Here is a 20,388-nt window from a genome sequence, read left to right as displayed (position 1 = left end):
CCCATCCCCCTCTCCCCCAACTGGGGATTCCCTCCCTTAAGATAGCTTAACAATGCTCTTCCTCAGCAGTCCACTTTCTCTAAGGTATTAAGCCCTGTAATCTGCTCCATTGGGGCACCCCCATCCTTCCGTAGCTCTATTTCTATATATAGCTCTATAAGTTACAGCAGAACCCAGTGATACCTCTCTCTGCAAGGCAGCCTTTCCTCCGTGGGTTACAGTGTCTGGTTGCCCATGGATATTACAGTGCTGAGTGTTGCCCCTCTTGGATTTTGTCTCCAGTGCATGAAGGCGTCTTTGCACCGAGTGCCCTTCTCTTGTGCCAGCTGTTGTGTGATAGCTGACTTGGCACCTAGATGGGCAGTTCCTCCCCTCTTAGTTTTCTGTTTAAAACCCACTAGGTCAGATATCACCACTGCCCCTGTGACAGGTCCAGAGAGCCTGGAGCCCAGGATGCGTAACACACACTTTATTTATATGTGTACATATGTATACAACCCACTGTACAATCTGGTGCCGCCCTCCAGTCCTATTTACAAAGGTCCGGAGGTGGGGCAGTGTCAGGGCCCGCCTTCAGTTCACTGACCCCTTCTTGGCCAGGCCTGGGCCGGGCACAGGCTCGGTAGGGAGGCGGGTAAGCAGCCCTAACTCACTCTTAGGGCCTGGGAGAGCTGGGATAGGAAGGGCAGCAGGGACTTGTGGATGCCCTGGGTCAGAGCCAGGCCCATTCCTAGCGGAAGGTGGGGATGGAGCAGGGGCAGAGCCTGGGGGCTCCGGAGAGAGTTTGGGAGAGATGGATTTCGTTCGGGGCAAGCTCAGTGTGGTTCTTTCTTCTACCACCTCCAGGACCCAACGCTCCTTGGCCACCCTCCCTCCGGGGGCCTCTGGGGGAGGCCTACTGATCTCAGACTTGGGCTCCACAACAATGGGGACAGGGGGCAGGTCACTGCCTGGGCCTCCCCGTGGGGAGGTGGCTGCCTCACTGGCACTGCTGCGTCTGCCCACCTCGTACTCTTGCACTGGGCTCAGGGCTGCCTTGGCCAAGGCCCGGGCCGCCCCACCTGCATCTTCTGTCTGCACCCCCTGGTGCCTTGTGCCTGCCCCTTCTCGGTCCAGAGTCCGGCCTGGGGGTGGTGCCCTGGTTGGGCAGCCAGGAGGCATGCAGCCCCCTGACCATGGGGGCTCCCCCCTACTGCTGCCCACTTCCCTTTCCTTGCGGGAAGACCCTTCAGGTTCTGGGACTTTGCCTGGACCAGGAGGTCCCGGACCAGCAGCTGGCTTTTCTTCCTTGGGACCATCACCCCCCCGTGGCCCAGCTAGGAGCGGGTCTCCCCCACCCAGACTCAGGGGTGACTCTTGGCGGCCCAGTCGCCTCATAGGTGGGGGGCGCTGGGCCCCAGGCCCTTCAGCAGCAGCAGATGCAGGGCCTGTCTCGCCCTCAGCCTCAGCAAGGCTATGCAATGCCAGCTCTCCATGGAAGTCCTTGCGGAAATCAGGGTGCCCCACCTCCAGACTGTGCTTACGCAGCGCACCTTTCTTGTCAGTGCCCAACGGGCAGCCCAGCTTCTCAGCAGATTGGACCCTCTTAAGAAGTGGGGAGCGGGGGGGCTCGGCACTCTTAGGGCGTGGGCGCACCACAGGTGGAGACGAGTGTAACTTGGCGGGGAAGCTTTGGGTGGTGTGGGAGCTGCCCACAGTGTGGCCAGGCAGCGGGGGTGGAGATGACTGCGTGGGTGAGGGCGTGTGTGCCAGTGGGGACAGGGGAATGTTGCCAGCTGACTTGCAGCGGGCGGAGCGGTACTGCCGGTGCAGCTTCGGGGACAGGCCGTGAAGAGTGCTAGGCCGGATGTGGTGGGACGAAGAGGCTGGGGAGTTGGGGGTGCTGGAAGCCGGGGAGCTGCTTTGAGAAGAGGCACCTGCAGGAGAGGGAAGAAATTGTGGAGGGGAGCCTGGTGAGTCCACGGCCCAGGGTCCCTGCCACCCCCGTTCCCAGTCGTCCTCGGCCATGGGGAGGCATACCTAGGTAGGCCGAATCAGGCGTGGAGCGGTAACTGTGTGTGGGAGAGCGGGCAGGTAGGCCATGGGTTGGGGACCCAGGGAGGCTGTCGCTGGAGGACAGGGATCGGTTAAGAGAGGAGAGGGAGCGGCTTGTGTGAAGGAGGTTGGACTGCTTGGTGATCTTGCGGAACAGAGAGCTGCGCTTCCTGTGGGCAGAAGAGAAGGGAGTGGAAAGGCCAGGCCTGGGCCTGCGGCCCCAGAGCTACCCCTATTCCCACACAACACAATTAAAGATTATCTAATGCCCTCGTTTTACAGAAAGGGAAACTGAGGCTTAAAGAGGGGACTGATGATTTGTGCAGGGTCACAGCGATGAGACAGTGGACCCGTCTGGCTCCACCCCCCACCCTGCTCTGTGCGCCTACCCCCCTCTCCCCCAGCTGTTCTGACTCCTCAGGGCTTTGGCAGAGGACCCCTACCTCTCTTGACCCTCCTTTGCTGCTGGCCTCTTATTCCTCCTGGCCATCTTGGCCTTGTAGCTGCTGCGCCGGGCAGGCCCAATGCGGATGGAAGTGTTCTCAAAAGGCGTGGTCGTCACAGCCACTTTGTTCCCACTCTGCAGATGCCAGGGCAAAAAGGGCACAGCTGGAGATCCTCTGGAATACGTACCACTCTGGGGTACCCTATTCCCCCCTCCTTCTCCTGAGTCTCCTCCCCTATCCCATGGGAGCCCCCTCCTTTAGGGGGCCTTTCGTTTGGACCACACCAGCTCCTCCCCCATCTCTTCATCTCCCTGGGGGTGCCCAGCCCCTCAACACCCTTCTTTCCTCCTTCCCAGATCCTGACCTTGAGGATTAGCTCCACCACCTCTGGGTGCACCATCCCATGCACAGGCTCCCCATTGACATGGGTGATGAGGTCCCCTGCACAGAGTCCAGCCTCCTGCGCAGGTCCTCCCTCTTCCACGTGCTGTCAGGGGTGGGGGACAACAAATAGTTATTGGAATCTCCCTTCCGCCCCGTAGGTTTTATCAGGCCCTACCCACAGTGGGGCAGTGGGGCAGTGGGGCAGGTGACCTGGTGGCTGTCCCTGTTGGGAGGCAGCCAGAAGCCACAGCCACCCCCCGAGTCCCACATAGAGCGATCAGAACAACTCTCGTTTCTAGGGCCCTCTGAGATGTAATGAGCATTCTCCTCGCAAGTACGGTATAGTAGAATGAACACTGTCTTTATCATCTGAGCCCTGGGTCTGTCCTCGCCATGCATCCACTTACCATGCACGTGTCCCTGAGTAGGCCATTTTACTGCTCTCAGGCACAGTTTCCTCATTTGCAAAATGAGGGTGTTGGACCAGTGACCTCTAAGGTCCCTTCCAGCTCAGCAGCCTATGACCTTATGATAAAAGCCCTGTGGGGACGGGGGCACAAGAAGTATGAACCTCATTTTACTGGTGAGGAAACTAACGTGCAGAGAGACCGTGACTGGCCCAAGGTCCCATGGCTGGTACACTGGACCTAACCCTCGCTCTTCTCTCTCTAGGTTCTGCCCTTGCCCACTACTCCAAACCAGCAGCAGCAGGCTGTGTTAGATGAGCGGGAAGCAGAGGGGAGTTCCGGGAAGGATCAACTCTTTCCCAAGTGATCATTACCACCCCCACCCGGCTCCCTGCCCTCGTAGGCCAGACACTCACCCATACAATGTGGTGCACACTATAAACATCTGAGTCACCCATGTAGACACGGATAGCCCTGAGGGTGAAGCCGTACTTCTTGCCCGAGCGTTGGATAGTGATGGGGGAACGGAGAGCACTGACGGCAGGGGAGTAGTCACGGCTGGGAGATGAGTCCCTCGATGATGGGTTGGAAGAAAGTGACCGAGGGGACATAGGACTGGCCAGGGGAGAGCTGCCATGCTGGTCTACTGCGGACACGGGGATTGTGGGTGGTCAGCAAATGGTCGACACCATGAGGGAGACTGTCCTGCCATGCCAGGGGGTTCTGTTCTATCCTCGCCCTCCCAATGCCAGGACCTAGCCCTGGAGGCCAGCCCCCTGAGATTACCTGTGGGGATCATGACAGACAGAGCAGTGGCAGAGGCTGACTTGATGACCTTGCCCCCAGGACGTGAGGGCCGCTTCTCCGCAGGCTCTCCAGAGATCTGCTGTTGGTGCCTTGCCCGTCGAAGGACCAGGTCATTTGTGGCCTTGGGGGTTGATGGGTCTCCATCTTTAGGGGGTAGGACCAATTCACCTGGTTGGAAGCAATGGCCACTACAGCTCCCACAACTGCAGTGCCTTAAGGTTGCCAAGCACTCTCCTCACAACAACTCTGGGAGCTAGGGAATAGATTAATGTTCCATATTTATAAGTAATAAAATGGAGCCGTAGAAAGGTCCAGAGGCTTATCCAAGGTCAAAAGCTTGTGTGAGAACTGGGATTTGAAACCAGGTCTCTTGACTGCAGTCCAGATATCTTTTTATTACACCTTTAAGGGACAGTGTGGTGGAAGGGGGATGGAGAGAAAGGGGAAGAAGAAAACACTGTGACCCAATTGGCACCATCTTGAGAGGAAAAACTGCTCCCCTCTCAAGGAATTGGAAGCAGGGGATGAACCTGAATCCGGAGGCAAAGAGAGAAGTCAAGGGGGCTGCTAGGTGGCGCAGTGCATAGAGCTCCAGCCTTGGAGTCAGGAGGACCTGAGTTCAAATTCAGCCTCAGACACTTGACACTTACTAGCTGTGTGACCCCTGAGCGAGTCACTGAACCCCAGTTGCCTCGCCAAAAAAACAAAAGAGAGAGAAGTCATTCCCAGGACCCTTAGGATCACAGGATTTAGAACTGAAAGGAATCTCCGAGATGATCTAATCCAACTCTCTCATTTACAGAGAAGGGAACAGACCCAGAATGAGGAAGGGATTTGCACAAGGTCATCTAGCTAGGAAGAAGCTGAGCCCTTCTGCTGGGGGAAGGGATTAAACATTGGTTAAGCACCTACTATGTGCCAGATGCTGTGTGAAACATTTTACAAATATTATCTCATTTGATCCTCACAACAACCCTGGGAGAGGGGTGTTCTTCTCCCCATTTTACAGTTGAGGAAACTGAGCTGACAGAGGTTAAGTGATTTGTTCAGAATCTCACAGCTGGATTTGAACTCAAGTCTTTTGATTTCAGGCCCAGTGCTCAATTCCCTTTGCCAGCAGCCACCTGGGGAAAGACAAAAGTGCACACTTACCAGGCTCTGAGTCTCCAGTGCTGGGGGTGCTGTCCCCTGCAATTCCGTCCTTGGGGGCTCTGCTGTCTAGACTCCCAGGGGGATCAGAGCTAGGCCGGGGAGGCCTCTGCACCCTCCCTTCATCCTCATCCTCCTGGGGAGCACTAAACCGGCTGGGCTCCAGGAGCGCTGAAAAGCGGCGGCGCGCACCCAGTGGGGGACTGGCCTCCCCCTCCAGGAAGGATGACTCAGAGGCTGACAGGCGTTTGCTAGGGTAGGAAGGGCCAGGGCAGTCAGAGGCAATATTTGGACTCAGTCAAAGACCTCCCAGTTCTAAGTTGTTCCTACGTCCCAACATGGAGAAGAGAACCCAGAGGATGCCCCCGTCCTGCTCAACCCCACAGCCCCTAGCCTTCTTCCTGCTCTGGATCCCATGCCGATCTTCCAGCCCAACCTCTGCACAGCCCCTTGCCCCCCGTCCCCAGCCCAAGGTTCTGCCCCAGCTCACATCTCAGGGGACCCCCCCCTCCAACTCTTGTCGCGCAGGGTGAGGCCGCCCAGCCCCTCCCGCTTGCTGGCTGCCTTCTCCTCTTGGCTCTTGGTGCCAGCTTCCCGCTTGCCACTTGTGGGAGGTTTGGGCTCATGTTGGGACAGCTGTTCCATGCTGCTGTATACCTGGCAGGGACGATGGGTCGGCCCTCAGGATGGAGTCCTGGGTTTTTGCCCCCAAGCCCCGGCTGTGAGTACAGAAGGCAGCCCTGGAGGAGCTCCCACCTGCCCCAGGCACAGTGACGGCCCCTCCCCCATCTCCTGCCTTGGGGGAGGGGAGCTTACTTTGCTGAATCGGGGAGAGCAGGAAGAGAATTGGCGGATTTCCACAGGCTCATCCTCTGTTGTGTCATCTTCGTCATAGGAGTTGACGTGATGATACCTGTCGGAGCGGGCTGGGGGCCACACAAGTATTGGGGGCATGCTGGGGAGGCAGGGGCAGCTCCTCCCTAGCCCTGTGCCCTTGGGGTGAGGGGGGCCCCCTCCCCCCTCCCTCAGGTCCCAAATGGACATGTCCAGAGAGTGGCTTGGTCTGGGAACTCACTGTCAAAGTAGCTAGTGTCATCCTCTGACTCCAGGTTGGGGATGAACTCTGCCTTCTGCCGCAATAGGCCAGTCCAGTCCAGCTCTCGGAAGAAGCTGTGCTCCTTCACTTCAAATGCACCACCTGGGGTGGGGGTTGACAGTAGGCCCTAGGCAGGGGGCCTAAGGGCTGTCCAGGCCTTAAGGGGGACACCCGATGCCAGGCAGCCCTCCTTACCTGCACCCAGGCGCACCAAAGGGTTGGTCTGTAAGAGGCAGGATATAAGGAGCTGGGCATCAGCAGGCAAGGCCTCCTCCCCCTCAGGCCACAGAATGTCATCTGCAAGGAAAGGAGGGGAGGGATGAGGGAAGAAAGCAAAGAGTGGGGAGAGAAGGAAGGGGAAGGAAACAAACTCTTGGGACCCACAGCATCGGCAAGGCCAGTGAAATTCCATCACATCCTATTGGTGGGATTAAGTCCAATGGTGTCAGGAAAGGGTGAGCTTGGCCAAAGTCCATGAGCCTCTTCAGCCCTGGCTCCCCCATTGTCCATGGGCTCACCCTCTGGACACAGCCTGGGATTACTCTGTATTTAATCTGCAAACATGCTGCACCACCCCTCCCTGTAGCATCCTCCCCTTTGTCAAGGCAGGGACCCTTTCGTTTTGATCTTTGACCCCGGCCTCTAGCACAGTGTCTTGCACATAAGGTGCTCAGGTTTGTTAAATGAATGTGAGCATAAGTGACTGCCCACGTGGACCAAGGAGGGGCGACCAGAGGCCAATTGGTAGGACAATGGACAGGCACACGCACCACTGATGACCTGCCCAAACAACTCCTCGGGGGTGTCTCCAAAGAAGGGCACACAGCCCACCAGGAACTCATAGAGGATGATGCCCATGGCCCACCAGTCCACAGGCTTCCCGTAGCCCTGACGCAGGATCACCTCGGGTGCGATATACTCAGGTGTCCCACATACCTGTGTGAAGACCATCAGCTCCCTGGCTCTGTGCCTCCTGGGCCCCAGCCATGATCCCCAAGTCAGACCCTTCCCATGCAAAGCCCTGCTGCCACCTCCTCCCACCTGCTTATCCAGGAACTCTCGGGCATCCTTCTCGATGTGACCCTCATACAGGTTGGTGGTGAGGCTCATCAGGCCCATCTTGGAGAGGCCGAAGTCTGTCAGCTTGATGTGGCCCATGGAGGTGATGAGGAGGCTGGGGGCATGGGGGCACCTCAGAGATACCAAGCCCCATCCCACCCCACCTGGCATAGCCTCAGTGAGAGGCATTGCAAGGAGACAGATGCCTCCCACAGGCCCTCTCAGTGCCCACCCCCTGCCCAAGCCCATGGGCACAAACCTCTTCCCACTGTGGACCTTGACATGCCAATGAGGACTAGGGACTGGCTGGGATGGGAAGCTGGGGACTATCCATGATTGGAGCTGGGGAGCAGTGAGTAGCAGGATATGAATAAGGGAGAATAAGGGGACAGGACAGGAACAGTCAATAGGGAGTATGGATATTTGAGAATTTAGGGGGAGTTGAAAATAACTGGGCAGGGATTTAGGAGGTGGGAAAAGAGGGGGAGTGTTGGAGGAGTGGCAAATGGGGGTAGGGCAAAAGGAATTGAGGGGTAGGTGAAATCCAGGGGTATGGGGGACCTAGGGGGAGGGAGAGCCCCTGGGAATCTGGGATTTTGGAGAGTGAGGGAGTGGAGGCCTGGTACAGGGTGGGGCCAGTGGGAGGTGGGGGGCAGGAGGGGGTCCCCTACTTGTCAGGCTTGAGGTCTCGGTGCACGATGCCATAGTTGTGCAAGTACTCCAGCGCCAGCACTGTCTCTGCGAAGTACATCCTCGCCATCTCCACAGGCAGGGCCCCAATGTTCTTAAGCAGCGTGGCACAATCACCTCCTATAAGGAAGGGCCCTCTGTGTCTGGGGCAGGGAGGGCAGGGCCAACCTCCCTTTCTCACTATCCCCACAGCTTGTTCAATAGCTGCCTTTTCCTGTCTTATGAATCCCAACCTTCTGGGCATTGCATGCCTCTGTGCCTGCATCTCATCACATCTGTGCACATGGCATAGGGCCGTGTCTCAAAATGATAAGGGCCACATCTGATCTGGGTGGCTCCCTTCAGCAGGGCCCTGCCTACAAGACAGGGCTCCCAACTTCACCCTCCTCTCTGTTCCCTCAGCAGATGACCTTAGCTCCCCACTTTACTGAGGAGATTGAGGCCATCGGTTGGAGAGACCACTTTTTCTCTCATCTAGAGCCCTACGTCCTCATCAATCTCTCATCTTTTGCTCCAGTCTCATAGGATGAGCTGGCTCTTCTTTCCAAGACTACTCTTTATACTTGTGCCCTTAAGCCCTCCCGCTCTCATATCCTTCAGGAGTGTGCCCCTATACAAATTCCACTTCTCTCTCAACTACCATCTCTCCCTGTATGTTGGCTCCATTCCCACTGCCTGCAACATGCCCATATTCCTCTATTCTGAAAACAAAAACAAAACAAAACACCTTTCTTTGACACTGTAGCTTCCTCTAATTAGCATCCTCTGTCCTCCCTCATCACTGACAAACTCCTAGAAAGAGCAGTTTACACTCCCTGACTCTATTTCTCCTCCACACGTTCACTTTGCAGACCCTTGCAATCTGATTTCACTCTGCATTTCACACTGCAATCACTCAACTGAAACTGCTCTCAACCATCAGCATCTCTCTCTCTCTCTCTATCCCCCCTCCCCCCCCCTCTCTCTCCTTCCTCCCTCCTTTTCTTTCCTTCTCTGCCTCTCATTCTCCCCCTCCTTCCCTCTCTGTCTCTCATTCCATCTCTGCCTGTCATTGTATCTCTTTGTCTCCTCCGAATCTGTCTCTGTCTCTCTTTAACTAATGACCTATTAATAGCTAAATCTGCTGGCATTTTCTCAGTCATGGAAGGACAGTCTGAGTGCTAAAGGCATTTGGTAGCTATTTAGTTCAACTCGTGCCTGAACCAAAACACCTTCTACAATGTGCTCAACGAGTGGTCATCCAAGCTTGCTTACAAAGCTGTAGTGAGGCAGGATCCACCGCCTCGCCCCACCGGCAGGCCGTCCCACTGCGGGACAGCTCCAAGCCAGCTTTTCCTGGTACCCAGCCTCAATTGGTCCCTTTGCTCCTCCTTCTGTCCTCTGGGGCCGAGGAATATGAATCTCTCTTCCCCAACAACATCCTTCAAAGACTGGAAGACAACTGCCAAGTCCACCCCCCATACGCACACACAGAAACACCCCATCTTCTCTTCTCCAGGATAGAAATTCTCGGTTGTGTCAACTAATCCTCAAATATCAGGAACTTTAGGGTCTTCATCATCTTGCCTACCCTCTTCTGGATACTACCCATCTTTCCCTTCCCAAAATGTTGCAGACCTCAATCCAGCGCTCCAGCTGTAGTCTGCTCAGGATTGGGCACTGATCACAGTTACAGACCATCACTGCTTTACCCTGGATGCCGGCTCTCTCTTAAGGCAGCCTCAGATTGCCTTAGCTTTCTTGGCTGCCAGATCACCCTGTTGGCTCATATTCAGCTTGTAGTCTATTAAACTCCCAGACCTTTTTTTTTTTCCCCATGAGCTGCTATCTAACCCGTCCCTCCCCATCTGGTTCTTGTGAAGTTGATTTCTTGAACCCAACTACCAGACTTGACGTTTATCTCAAATTCCACCCTATTAGATATGGCCCAATGTCCAAGCCTCTCAAGCTCCTTTTGTATCCTGTCATCCACTGTGTCACGCACAGTGACATTCCCTCCACGCTCTGTATCACCTACAAATTTCATAGAATCATAGATGTCTTTCTAGAAGTCATTGATAAGCATGCTGCCTAATCTGTTTTCTAAATCTGTGATAGAATAATTCAATAGATAGACTGTAAGTTCCATGAGGGCAAGGAACATTTCACTTTTGTCGTGGTATCTCTAGAGCCTAGCAGAGAACCTGGCACAAAGTAGTGCACAGGGCCAAGCACAGAGCACTAAGGTATCCCACTGGAGACCTCCTTCCGAGGTGACATCAAAGTAATAATGATTACCCTTTGACTGTGGTCATTTACCCACATCTGAATTCACCTAATTAGTCACTGTCTACTCCACAGCTACCCATCTTTTCCATGAGAATATCATGAAAGACTATCAAGTGCTTTGCTAAAATCTAGATAAATTTTATCTAACCTATTCAAAAAGGAAACAAGGTTAGTCCAATATGACTTATTCTTGTTGAAGTCATGTTGCTCTCTGTGATCACTGACTTTTCTGGATTTCATTAAACATGCCTTTGGTGGTACCTTCTAGAAATTTGCCTGAAATAGAGGGAAAGCTCACTGACCTATAGTTCACAGATTTCAACGTTGTTGTTGTTTTAATTGGGCTATTTGCCCTTCTCCAATTCCATGGTGCCCTTCTTTTCTCCATCATCTTTCTCCACCCTTCTCCATCTCCACAATCACTGACAGTATCCCAGCAATCACATCTGCCAGTTCTTTCAGTTTTCCAGAAAGTGGCTTGTCTGGGCCAGCTAAAGAGACCTCATCATCATCTCTCTTAACTATTTCTGCACCTATCTTGCCTTTTTCTCAGCTTCTCATGGCCTTTATCATCCCTTGCTATACTATTAAGGGAAGCTAGGTGGTGCAGTGGATAGAGTATTGGGCCTGGAGTCAGGAAGACCTGTGTTCAAATACTGTCTCAGACACTTACTAGCTGTGTGACCCCGAGAAAGTCATTTAATCCTGTTTGCCTCAGTTTCCTCATTTGCAAAATGAGCTGGAGAAGGAAATGGCAAACTACTCCAGTATCTCTGCCAAGAAAACTCCAAATGGGGTCACAAAGAGTTGGACGCAATTGAACAACAGCCTGGACTACTGTAATAACCTGTGTCTAAATATCTTCCAGCTCTACTCCATCCTTCACAAAGTTGATCGTTTTCTGCTCAAAAACAGGGGCTCCCTATGGCCTAGAAGACAAAGGACAAATTCCTTAGCCTGACATCTAAGGCCTTCTACAACTTGGCTTTATCTAATCTTTTTTTATTTTTACTTCCCTAGCCTATGAGCATTCTTGCAGGGAATTCTCCATGCCTGGAATAGTGTGGCCCCCTCTCTTCATCTCCACCTTGTCATCCTTCAAATTCCAGCTCAGAGGCCCCCTCTCCTAGGAAGCCTTCCTTCTCTGATGACTTTGGATGACAGTAAGCTGCTCTCCCTTCTCAAGTTTTCCTAGAGCCTTTTTTCCAGATTTCTACATCACTTCTGATCTCAGTTTAGCTTGTCTTACTTGTGCATTGGGCCCTTCCCCTCCGCTGGCCTGTCAGCTCCTTAGGGCTAGTGTCTATGTAATTTCTCATTTTTGTATCCCCAGCACTGAGCACAGCTCTTTGCACACAGGAGATAATTAATACATGTTTGTTGATTTGAGTTAAATGGTCTTGCCTTGGCTGGTGGCCAGTGACCACTTCTGGCCTACCTTCCACATATTCCATGACCATGCAGAGGTGGCGCTTGGTCTCAAAGGAGCAGAACATGCTGACGACAAAGGGGTTCTCAGCAAAGGTGAGGATGTCGCGCTCCACGAACGCCTGCTGGATCTGGTTGCGAAGGATCAGGTTCTGCTTGTTGATCTTCTTCATGGCAAAGCGCTGGCGTGTCTCTCGGTGCCTTACCAAGTACACAGCCCTGCGGGGGGGGGCACGACTAGCATCCCTTCTATCCTCCCCCCCACCCCCGGCCCCAGCTTCCTCCTCTCTGGCCTCCTCCCCTTTCCCCACTACCTGCGTGGTCTTAGCCCTTGGCTCTTACCCATAAGCACCATTGCTGATGAGTTTGATGGTCTCAAAGTCATTCTCACCAGGGGGTTTCTTGGCCTTGGGGGTGGCACCACGCCCCTGGAAGGATGGAAAGGATCAGGGAGAAAGTGGTATCAGGGAAAAGAGAGGAGTCTCAGGCTCCTCTCAGGCTCCCCTCAGGCCCCTGCCTCTTCCAAGGATGTCACTTCTGCTTACCTCTGCAAAGTCATCCTGCTCAGGGGTGTTGGAGCCTCCACTGTCTTGGTCCTCGAGGTGAACTACATCTGGGGAAGAGTGAAGTATTAGGGAAGGAGTCCAGTTTCCTGGATCACTCTCCCTAAAACCTACCCTTTGTATATGCTAGGGTGAGGGTAGGGCAGGTTGGAGGGGGTCAGATCTCCCTTAGGAATCCATATCATCCAGTTAAGGCCCCTGGATACCCAAATCCCATTATTTTTCACCCCTACTCTAACAGAAGTGGGTGGTCCCCCCAGAGCCAGCACCCTGACTAGACTGAGCACCTGGAAAGGGATCTCGGGTGAGGCCAAGCTGGCTGATGATGTAGCGAGGAATATCTGTCTTCACCAGGTGGCCTTCTTTGGCATGGTCCTCGGCTGCTTCCAATAAGTGGTAAAATTCCTCTGGGTTAAATTCCTGAGGGCAAAAGGAAAGCTGGGCACTAAGAGAGGAGGGTATGACACCAGACTCCCTCACTGCTCAGGAGACCAGTCAAGAGCAAGGTCATGGGGTGATCCCGCACAGAAGCATCCAATTCAAGCCTCCCAGTCCAAAGGCTAGCCCCACCCTTATCCCTGCATCAGACAGAACAGAGTCCATCCCCTCTGACTGGCTCCACTCCCTCCTCTGCCCTATTCATCAGGACTTCTCCCCAGGCCTCCACCCTTGGATCCTCCCAGCTCCCACCCCCTTGCAGACCCTTCCCTCACCAGACACTCCAACAGCCGGGCTGGGCGAGAGATGATGATGAGCAGTTTCTTCACTAGCTGAGTGACAAAGGCAACTTCCAGGCTTTCTGAGCGTTCATAAGCCTGAGGGAAGAGGGAGGAGAAGCAGGGCTAGAAAGGCCTAGTAGGGGAGAATTGGAATTGGGACAGGGAAGACAGGGCAAGGCTGGCCTAAGGGATAGGAGAGTGAAAGGGAATGAGGACACTCAGGGACATGAGAACATGAGGATATAAGGACAGCTAGAGCTGGACTAACAAGGTGAGAAGGGGAAGGTCTGGGAATAGAGAAGCCAGGGAGCAGGAGGAATGGGCTCAGGCCCCAGGGTTCTCCCCAACCACACTCCTGCTCTTACATCCTGTAGCAGCTTTTCCAGGTTCTCCTGCAGCTCATAGAAGTAGACAGTGGTGATGAGGCCGTCATGGGACTTAGCCAAGCAGTCTCGGGCAAGCTCTATGATCTGGTGATGGATAAAGCTGAGGACGCCATCGGCCAGCGGGAGCACGCTCTCAGGCTCAAAGGATCGAGTAAAGTCTCGAAGCTTCTCCTCCATCTGTGCCGTAGCCTGCAGGGCAGGGCAAGAGACTGCTTTGAGGTCAGGTACTGGAGGCTATCAGCAGCAGCAACCAGAGTGAGAGCTTTAGTAGGCTTGGTCCTTATGGGAACAGGCTTCAGGGTCATGCCTGAAAGGACTCTGGGGTGAGGAGTCTGAGGAAGGGACACTCAAGGACTTGGGAAAGTAAGGGTACAGGACTTAAGGCTGTAAAAAAAAAAACCCTTGGAAAGCAGCTAACACAACCCCTCCTTTTATAGAGGAGTAGATTTGGGTCCGGAGGGGAAGTGAAGTCACAGCCCAAGGTCACACAGCAAGTAGCTGAGCCTGAATTAGAATCCTCTAGTCTTCTGATTCAGTCTTCTTCCCACCACACCAAATGTTCTCATGTGAAATGAACGACCTGAGGCTGGGAACTGATGGATGGGAATCTGGAGTGAGGGTCTTGGCAAGGGCATTGGGGCCTATGTCAGGGGTGAGGATGGGGGCATGGTGGTGGGGGCACAGCATGCCAGTCTCTTCCTGGGATCTAGTGCCATTTCTTGGAGAAAAGGCCTGCAGTGGCACAAAATGACCACTAGAGGGTGCTTGAAACTAACAGGCAAGACCAAGTGCCTTGGTAAGGTGGAGCAAGGCTACTGGCCAAGCTCTGGGGCAGGCAGCAGCTGGAAGCTGCTCGGGGGCCTCACCTTGGGAAATCTCTCCTTGTACACATGGTTCATCATCACGATCTCATTGTCGTAGGAGGAAGGGGAACGGCCAGGGCTGCAGGGAGAGGACATCTCATTCAACCTGTCTCTGAACAGGACCTTTCCCTCTCCAGCCCATCCATCTCCTCTCTCACTGCCCCCTTCTGGGTCTCTGTGCTTCCTCATCAGGAAATGCCAGCTCATCCCTAGCCCAGGTCCTGACCCTGCCCAGGAAGGGAGTCCCAGGAGAGCTGGCCTGACCTGAGGCTTCGGGAGCGGGGCCGAGCAGCGGGTGAGCGACGGCCCCCATCCTCATCTGGGATGCTTTCTGTGCTGCCAAAGTGCTTGGACAGGAAGTGCAGCTCATCCACCGTGGGCTGATAAGGGAGCTGATGAAGCCGCTCTTGGGAGGAGCAGGACGACTGGGAAGCCAATGGGAGAATAAGGTAGAGAGAAGGGCAGAAGACTTAGAGCCATAAGTCCCCTTCCCCTGTATACCTGCCCCACCCTCTGGACACCAAGTGCCATAGGCCAAAGTCAGGGATCACCAAGGGCAGAGAGCTAGACACAGAGGCCAGAGGCCCAGAAAGAGGCTCTTAGGGAAGGGCTAGAGCTATATTTTTTATAGTAGAGATGCTTGAAGCCTGGGAGGATGGTTATATGGTGGACCCTGTTGATAGAAAGATCCACAGTAAAACTGGGGATGGGGCAGAGAATGTGGGGAAAAGAAAGAGAAGAAGTGAATAAAGAAAGCTGGTGGGGATCGCTGGAGTCTCTTGCCTCCAGCCGATACTTTCCTCACTTACAGAGACTGTGGAGCTGGGCGTGTTGGTGCCATAGCCAGAGGAGGGGAGGGAAGCCAGAGACCAGCGGCGTCCATCTGCCCTGGAAACCAACCCACAAAAGCCTCAGAAGCAGCTGGGAGAGTGTTTCTCCCTTTCCATCCCTTTACACACACACACACACACACACACATATACACCTTTGCACCTTCCCCAGCAGTCTCTATGGGTATCTCCAGGATGCATACCACCCCTCAGGAGACAAGACTGCTCCAGAGTCCCTGACCCAAACCCAGAGGCAGGAACAGGATACGGTGGGAAGGGAATGTGAGGCAAGGCAAGAGGATACAGAGAAAAAGGAGAGAGAAGACTGGGGAGATGGTGATGAAGAATGGAGGAGAGTAAATAAAAGGAAGAAAAATGGAGGGGAATCTAGGGAAAGGGAGAAGACTTGGAGAAGAAGATTGAGGAAGGGAAGAGGCAAGAAAATGGGAGGGGAAGACTGATTAAGGGACAAGGAAATGAAGAAGAAAAGAAATTAAGACTATATTAGGGGAAGTAAAAAGGGAAGGAGAGAAGGATGAAGAACAGTGGGAAAGGAAATTCAAGAGAAAGACACTACAGGCAAAAGAGGAGTAAAGAGAGATAAAAGGGGGAGGCCAGGTGAGGGGGGGAAATGAAGGGATGAGAATGGATGAAGGAGAAGATTGAGGGAGGAGAGAAGAAAAGGAAAAGAAGACTAGGGAAAATGAAGGGGAAGAATGAGACTGGGGAGGGGCAAGGAGTACAAGAGAGGAAGGAAAAATGAGAAAGACAAGGGAAAGGAGAAAAGGAGCAGAAGTGAGAAGGTGGCAGTGGGGAAACTAATGGTTGGGGAGAGTCACAGAGAATGGGAGAAAGAAAATAAAAGAGACCTGGGAAGGAAAGGAGGAGAGATGAGAAGGGAGGAAGACTATTAGGTAGGGGGGATGTGAGACCGTAGAAGAGGGCAGGAAGAGCAGAGGGAGACAATATACGCAAGACTCCATCCTCCTTTCCTTCTCTCCTTCTCTCTGTTTCTATCTGTCTCTGTCTCTATGTCTGTTTGTCTGTCTGGCGCTGTCTCTGTCTCTCTCTCTCCCCCTTTCTCCCCACCTCCACGTATAGTTCCTACTGTCTCCATCCCCCTACACATACAACTCATCCCCACCCCTTCCTCACTCAGTTTTCCCCACTCACTTTATACACAAGGTATATTCTAACCCTTCATGTACTCAGAGCCCCCATTCTCAGACACAGTTCTCCCTATACCGTCTCACATACATTCATACATGTGCCCCTGTCCCCTCTTGTATCCTCTCACTCACATGCCTCCATCCCTTATCTCTCCCACAGCTCCCTATTCCCCCTCATGCATCATGCTCATGCATCATGCTGTCTGCTGTCCCCCTCACCCTCACTACTATGCAGATTCCTATAAGCCCTCAAAGATAGCTATCGCTAGCTCCCTTGACCTGCACACCCACTCCCAGGTTCATTGCTACTCTCTTTTCTCTCACACACAGTCATCAACTCAGTCACCCAGGTTCGAAACCTTGGTCAACCTCAATTCTTCATTCTCCTTCATCCCTAAATCCAGTTGGTGGCCAGATCTGCTCCTTTCTCTCCAGGCCCTCATCACTTCCTGTCCAGATGTTAGACTAGCCTCCTGACAAGCCTCCCTGCCTCCAGTCTCTTCCTTCTCCAATCCATCATTCACACAGATGCCAAATTGATATTCCTAAAGTGAACATGTCACTCCTTGTCTCAAGAAACTTCACTGATGCCTTGTTACTTCTCTGACAAAATACTCACATTTCCAGCCTTTCACAGTCTAGCTTTCCAAAGCCTTCACCTTCCTATGTCTCACACACCTTTCATTCCATCCATACTGTCCCACCTGCTCTTTCTTATATCTGATGCGCCACCTCCCATCTCTGTGCCTTGGCCCAGGCTTCCCTCCTCAGCATACCCCTTGCACACTTGCCTAAGAGGCTTTCCTGTTTCCTACAGATGTTAATGCTTCTCCCTAAATTCCAATTTCTTTTATATATATGAATATAGACATAGTTGTATTTACTTATCTGGGTACATGTTGCTTCCCCCCAGTAGAATGTAAACTTCTCAAGGGCAGGGACTGTTTCAGGTTTGTCTTTGTATCTCCAGCACCTAGTACAGTGCCTGGCACACAGTAGGCACTTAATAAATGCTTGTTGACTTGATCTGAATTCATCGGTCCCATCTCCCCCATACACACACACACACACACACACACACACACACACACACGGCCTCATTCCCCCTATCCCACAACTCACATAGACACGGTCTTATTTCCTCTTTTTCAAGTACATACACATTCATACCTCAAGCCATCTCCTCTGCCTCCCTACACACATTCATTCACACACTGTCCTTTAACCCCCTTCCCCAGGAACACCTTCACATAAGGCCCTGCACTTCTCATACAGCCCCATCTTCCTTTCAGCCACAAAGAGCCCCTGTTCCTCATACACTCACACAACATATACACTCATATGCATATATAAAGCACAATTAGACCTTTACCAAACACACTCAACCCACCCTCCTCACCTATCCCCACCTCTCTCTGTTACAACCATCCCTATCTTCTCTCTCTCTCTCTCTCTCTCTTTCTCTCACTCTCTCACACACACACTCCTTTCTCTCTTTCTGTCATACACACACACACACACACACACACACATACAGGCACACACACACATACAGGCACACATATACATACCCCTCTCATCTTTTCCTCTCTTATAGAACCCCTTATTCTTTCATGCTCACCTCTCTTCCCCTACATGTACCTTCTCATACATACTTATATGTATCATCCCCACATACCTTCATATGAATCTTCATCTCATTCCCTCTTAAACTTTCATAAATATCACTATCTCCCTCTCTCACACACTCATATACATCCTCATTACTTTATCATACACACATGTCCTCATCTACTCTTAAAGACACACACTCAGACATGTTCATATTCCTCAATACTCATGTATTCATGCAAGTTCATAGCCTCATATGGACTCATATTTGTCCCTATGCCCATTCTTTCCCTCACAGACACACCTCACATGAACATTCCTACCTACATCTTTCTCACATGCAGACCCTCTCTTCTCCCGTCATACACAGACTCCCCTGGTCCCTTTCACACACATAAACCCCCCACATCCCCTCACATTGCCTAATCTCCAACAATATAGACTACTGTTCCTCCTTCCCCATACCCAAGTTACTCGTAGCCAGTCTCCTTCCTGGTCTCCCTCCCTTCCCCTCTTTTCTCTCACATGCTACCCACATCCCCATATCTATTTTCCTTCCCCTTCACACCTTCAATATACTGTCACCATCCATCCTCTTTATTGCCCCCTTACACAACACTCATCCTCCTCTCCTCCACACCCACCCTGCCCCTCCCCATCCTCCCATCTCCTCTCCCCACACACCTATTTCTTCCTCACATAAACCTGTATCTCCCATATTCCTCTCTTGTACACAGATCCATAGCCCCATTGCCCTCTCCCTCTACAACAACATTGTCCCCTCTCCGTCACACACAATATAGATGCCTCTTCTCTTTCTTACATCCAGACAACACCCATTCCCCTACTCTCTCCTCAAGCACAGACTCTCATACACACGTCCTGAAGCTCCTTTTATACTACCCATGCTTCTCCCTCCCCTCTCCTTTCTCTCTTACATACATACAAACACTGCCCATTCTCCCTTCTTCCTCATACACACAATCTCTATTTTCCACCTTCCCACACACAGCAGTAACTCTTTGCCTCACACACACCCATCTCACTTTTCTCCTTCACATTTACACACCCAGTTTTTCTCCCACTTTTTATACCCATCCTTCTTTCCACCCCCACTGCACTCCCCTTGCCCCACTTTCTCACATACACACACATAATATCCATCCCTTTTCTCTCTCACACACATCCATAACCCTATGTCTCCATTCTCTCTTCCCCTCACAATAGCCATGCCCCTTCTCTCTTCTACACAAAATCCCTGGTACCCCTTCTCTTCTCCCTACATCCTGTACATTCTCTTGCACATCCATCACACAAGTATACCTGTATCCCCCTTTCTCTCATCCCCTGGCTCTCTCTTCCCTACACGTATCCCCCCTCATATCTTTCCTCTCATAAACTCATTTTCCTCTCTCACATATGCATTCCTCTATCTTAATCATATACACATTGTTATACCTTTCTCCTTCCAATACATGCATATCCTAGCCTCATTCTACCTCTAGCATATCCCTTCCCCCTCACACCTATATCTTATCCCATTCTCTCTACCCCCTACAAGTCTCTCTCCCTCCCCCCACACACACTCCCATTTCTTTTATATACTCCCCAAAGATTACCTCTTTCTCACTTTCCACAGAACACCATGCTCTCCCCAATGAATTCCCTTGTCCCCCTTCTCACACACATAGATCTCCTTAACCTTCTCTCACTGAACAGAGATCCATGTCTCTTCTAAAACACACAGACCACCCCTCCTATGCCCCTTCTCACAAAGACTCCCATTCCCTGTCTCCCACATACACACAGACCCCACCCATCCCACCTCTTATCACATAAAGACTCGCCATCTCTCCTTCTCATACACACATTCAAGCGCCTATTCCTCTTTCACATACCTCTACCCTTCCTCAGTTACCGCACACACCTCTATATACCATCCCCCTTCTCCTTCACATACATATCCATCTACTCTTTCCATCACACACACACACACTTGCTCAAATTCATCCCCTATCTTCCATACACATATGCCTTCTCTTTTCACACAATCCCCCCACAAACACACTCACATCCATCCTCCATCTCACAAACACCCCAGTTCTCCCCTCACATTCATCTCTCTCTCACAACCCCTCTCACACGTATCCATAACCCTCTCTCATATACCTGTTTCTCCTCTCTCACATACATATATCTATCCCTTTTTTTATATTCCCCAGTTCCCCTGTCTTACATCTAAGATCCCATTCCCATCTCTATGAATATACATGCCCCATCCCCCGTCTCAACCACACTCTTTCCGTGTCTTCACCCCTTTCCCATGTCCCTATCTTCATCTCTCACACATATATACACATATTCATTCATCTATGTCCCCACCCATCTCTTACCCCAAACCCATACACATATGCCTCCATCCCCCTTTCTCATTTAAATTCCCCTTCCCCCTTACACATATTCCCATCCATCACCATGT

General features: G+C 52.3%; 1 protein-coding gene across 2 annotated transcripts in view; it reads right to left on the bottom strand.

Annotated features, from left to right (window-relative positions):
* Positions 1–492: 492 nt before the first annotated feature.
* The window catches only part of MAST1 (microtubule associated serine/threonine kinase 1), a 38,570-nt gene continuing 18,674 nt past the window's right edge, over positions 493–20,388 (bottom strand). The window contains exons 5-27 of one of the 2 annotated variants that reach the window (XM_027851106.1): positions 15,109–15,187; positions 14,564–14,724; positions 14,303–14,378; positions 13,416–13,625; positions 13,045–13,146; positions 12,619–12,751; positions 12,314–12,381; positions 12,111–12,196; positions 11,779–11,987; positions 8,054–8,192; positions 7,365–7,497; positions 7,094–7,259; positions 6,519–6,620; positions 6,303–6,425; positions 6,044–6,153; positions 5,718–5,884; positions 5,231–5,478; positions 4,058–4,246; positions 3,688–3,917; positions 2,845–2,967; positions 2,478–2,614; positions 2,020–2,204; positions 493–1,916 (exon numbers count right to left, since the gene is read on the bottom strand). In XM_027851106.1, the coding sequence (XP_027706907.1) occupies positions 574–1,916; positions 2,020–2,204; positions 2,478–2,614; positions 2,845–2,967; positions 3,688–3,917; positions 4,058–4,246; positions 5,231–5,478; positions 5,718–5,884; positions 6,044–6,153; positions 6,303–6,425; positions 6,519–6,620; positions 7,094–7,259; positions 7,365–7,497; positions 8,054–8,192; positions 11,779–11,987; positions 12,111–12,196; positions 12,314–12,381; positions 12,619–12,751; positions 13,045–13,146; positions 13,416–13,625; positions 14,303–14,378; positions 14,564–14,724; positions 15,109–15,187 (4,519 nt within the window). In that variant the 3' untranslated portion in view covers positions 493–573. The remainder of the gene's footprint in view (positions 1,917–2,019; positions 2,205–2,477; positions 2,615–2,844; positions 2,968–3,687; positions 3,918–4,057; positions 4,247–5,230; positions 5,479–5,717; positions 5,885–6,043; positions 6,154–6,302; positions 6,426–6,518; positions 6,621–7,093; positions 7,260–7,364; positions 7,498–8,053; positions 8,193–11,778; positions 11,988–12,110; positions 12,197–12,313; positions 12,382–12,618; positions 12,752–13,044; positions 13,147–13,415; positions 13,626–14,302; positions 14,379–14,563; positions 14,725–15,108; positions 15,188–20,388) is intronic. The other variant, XM_027851107.1, reaches the window with a different exon arrangement.

This window comes from Vombatus ursinus, unplaced genomic scaffold (assembly GCF_900497805.2).
Source record: "Vombatus ursinus unplaced genomic scaffold, bare-nosed wombat genome assembly UNPS02009173.1, whole genome shotgun sequence".
NCBI classification, from domain to species: domain Eukaryota; kingdom Metazoa; phylum Chordata; class Mammalia; order Diprotodontia; family Vombatidae; genus Vombatus; species Vombatus ursinus.
This window is presented reverse-complemented; position numbering and strand designations above follow the sequence as displayed.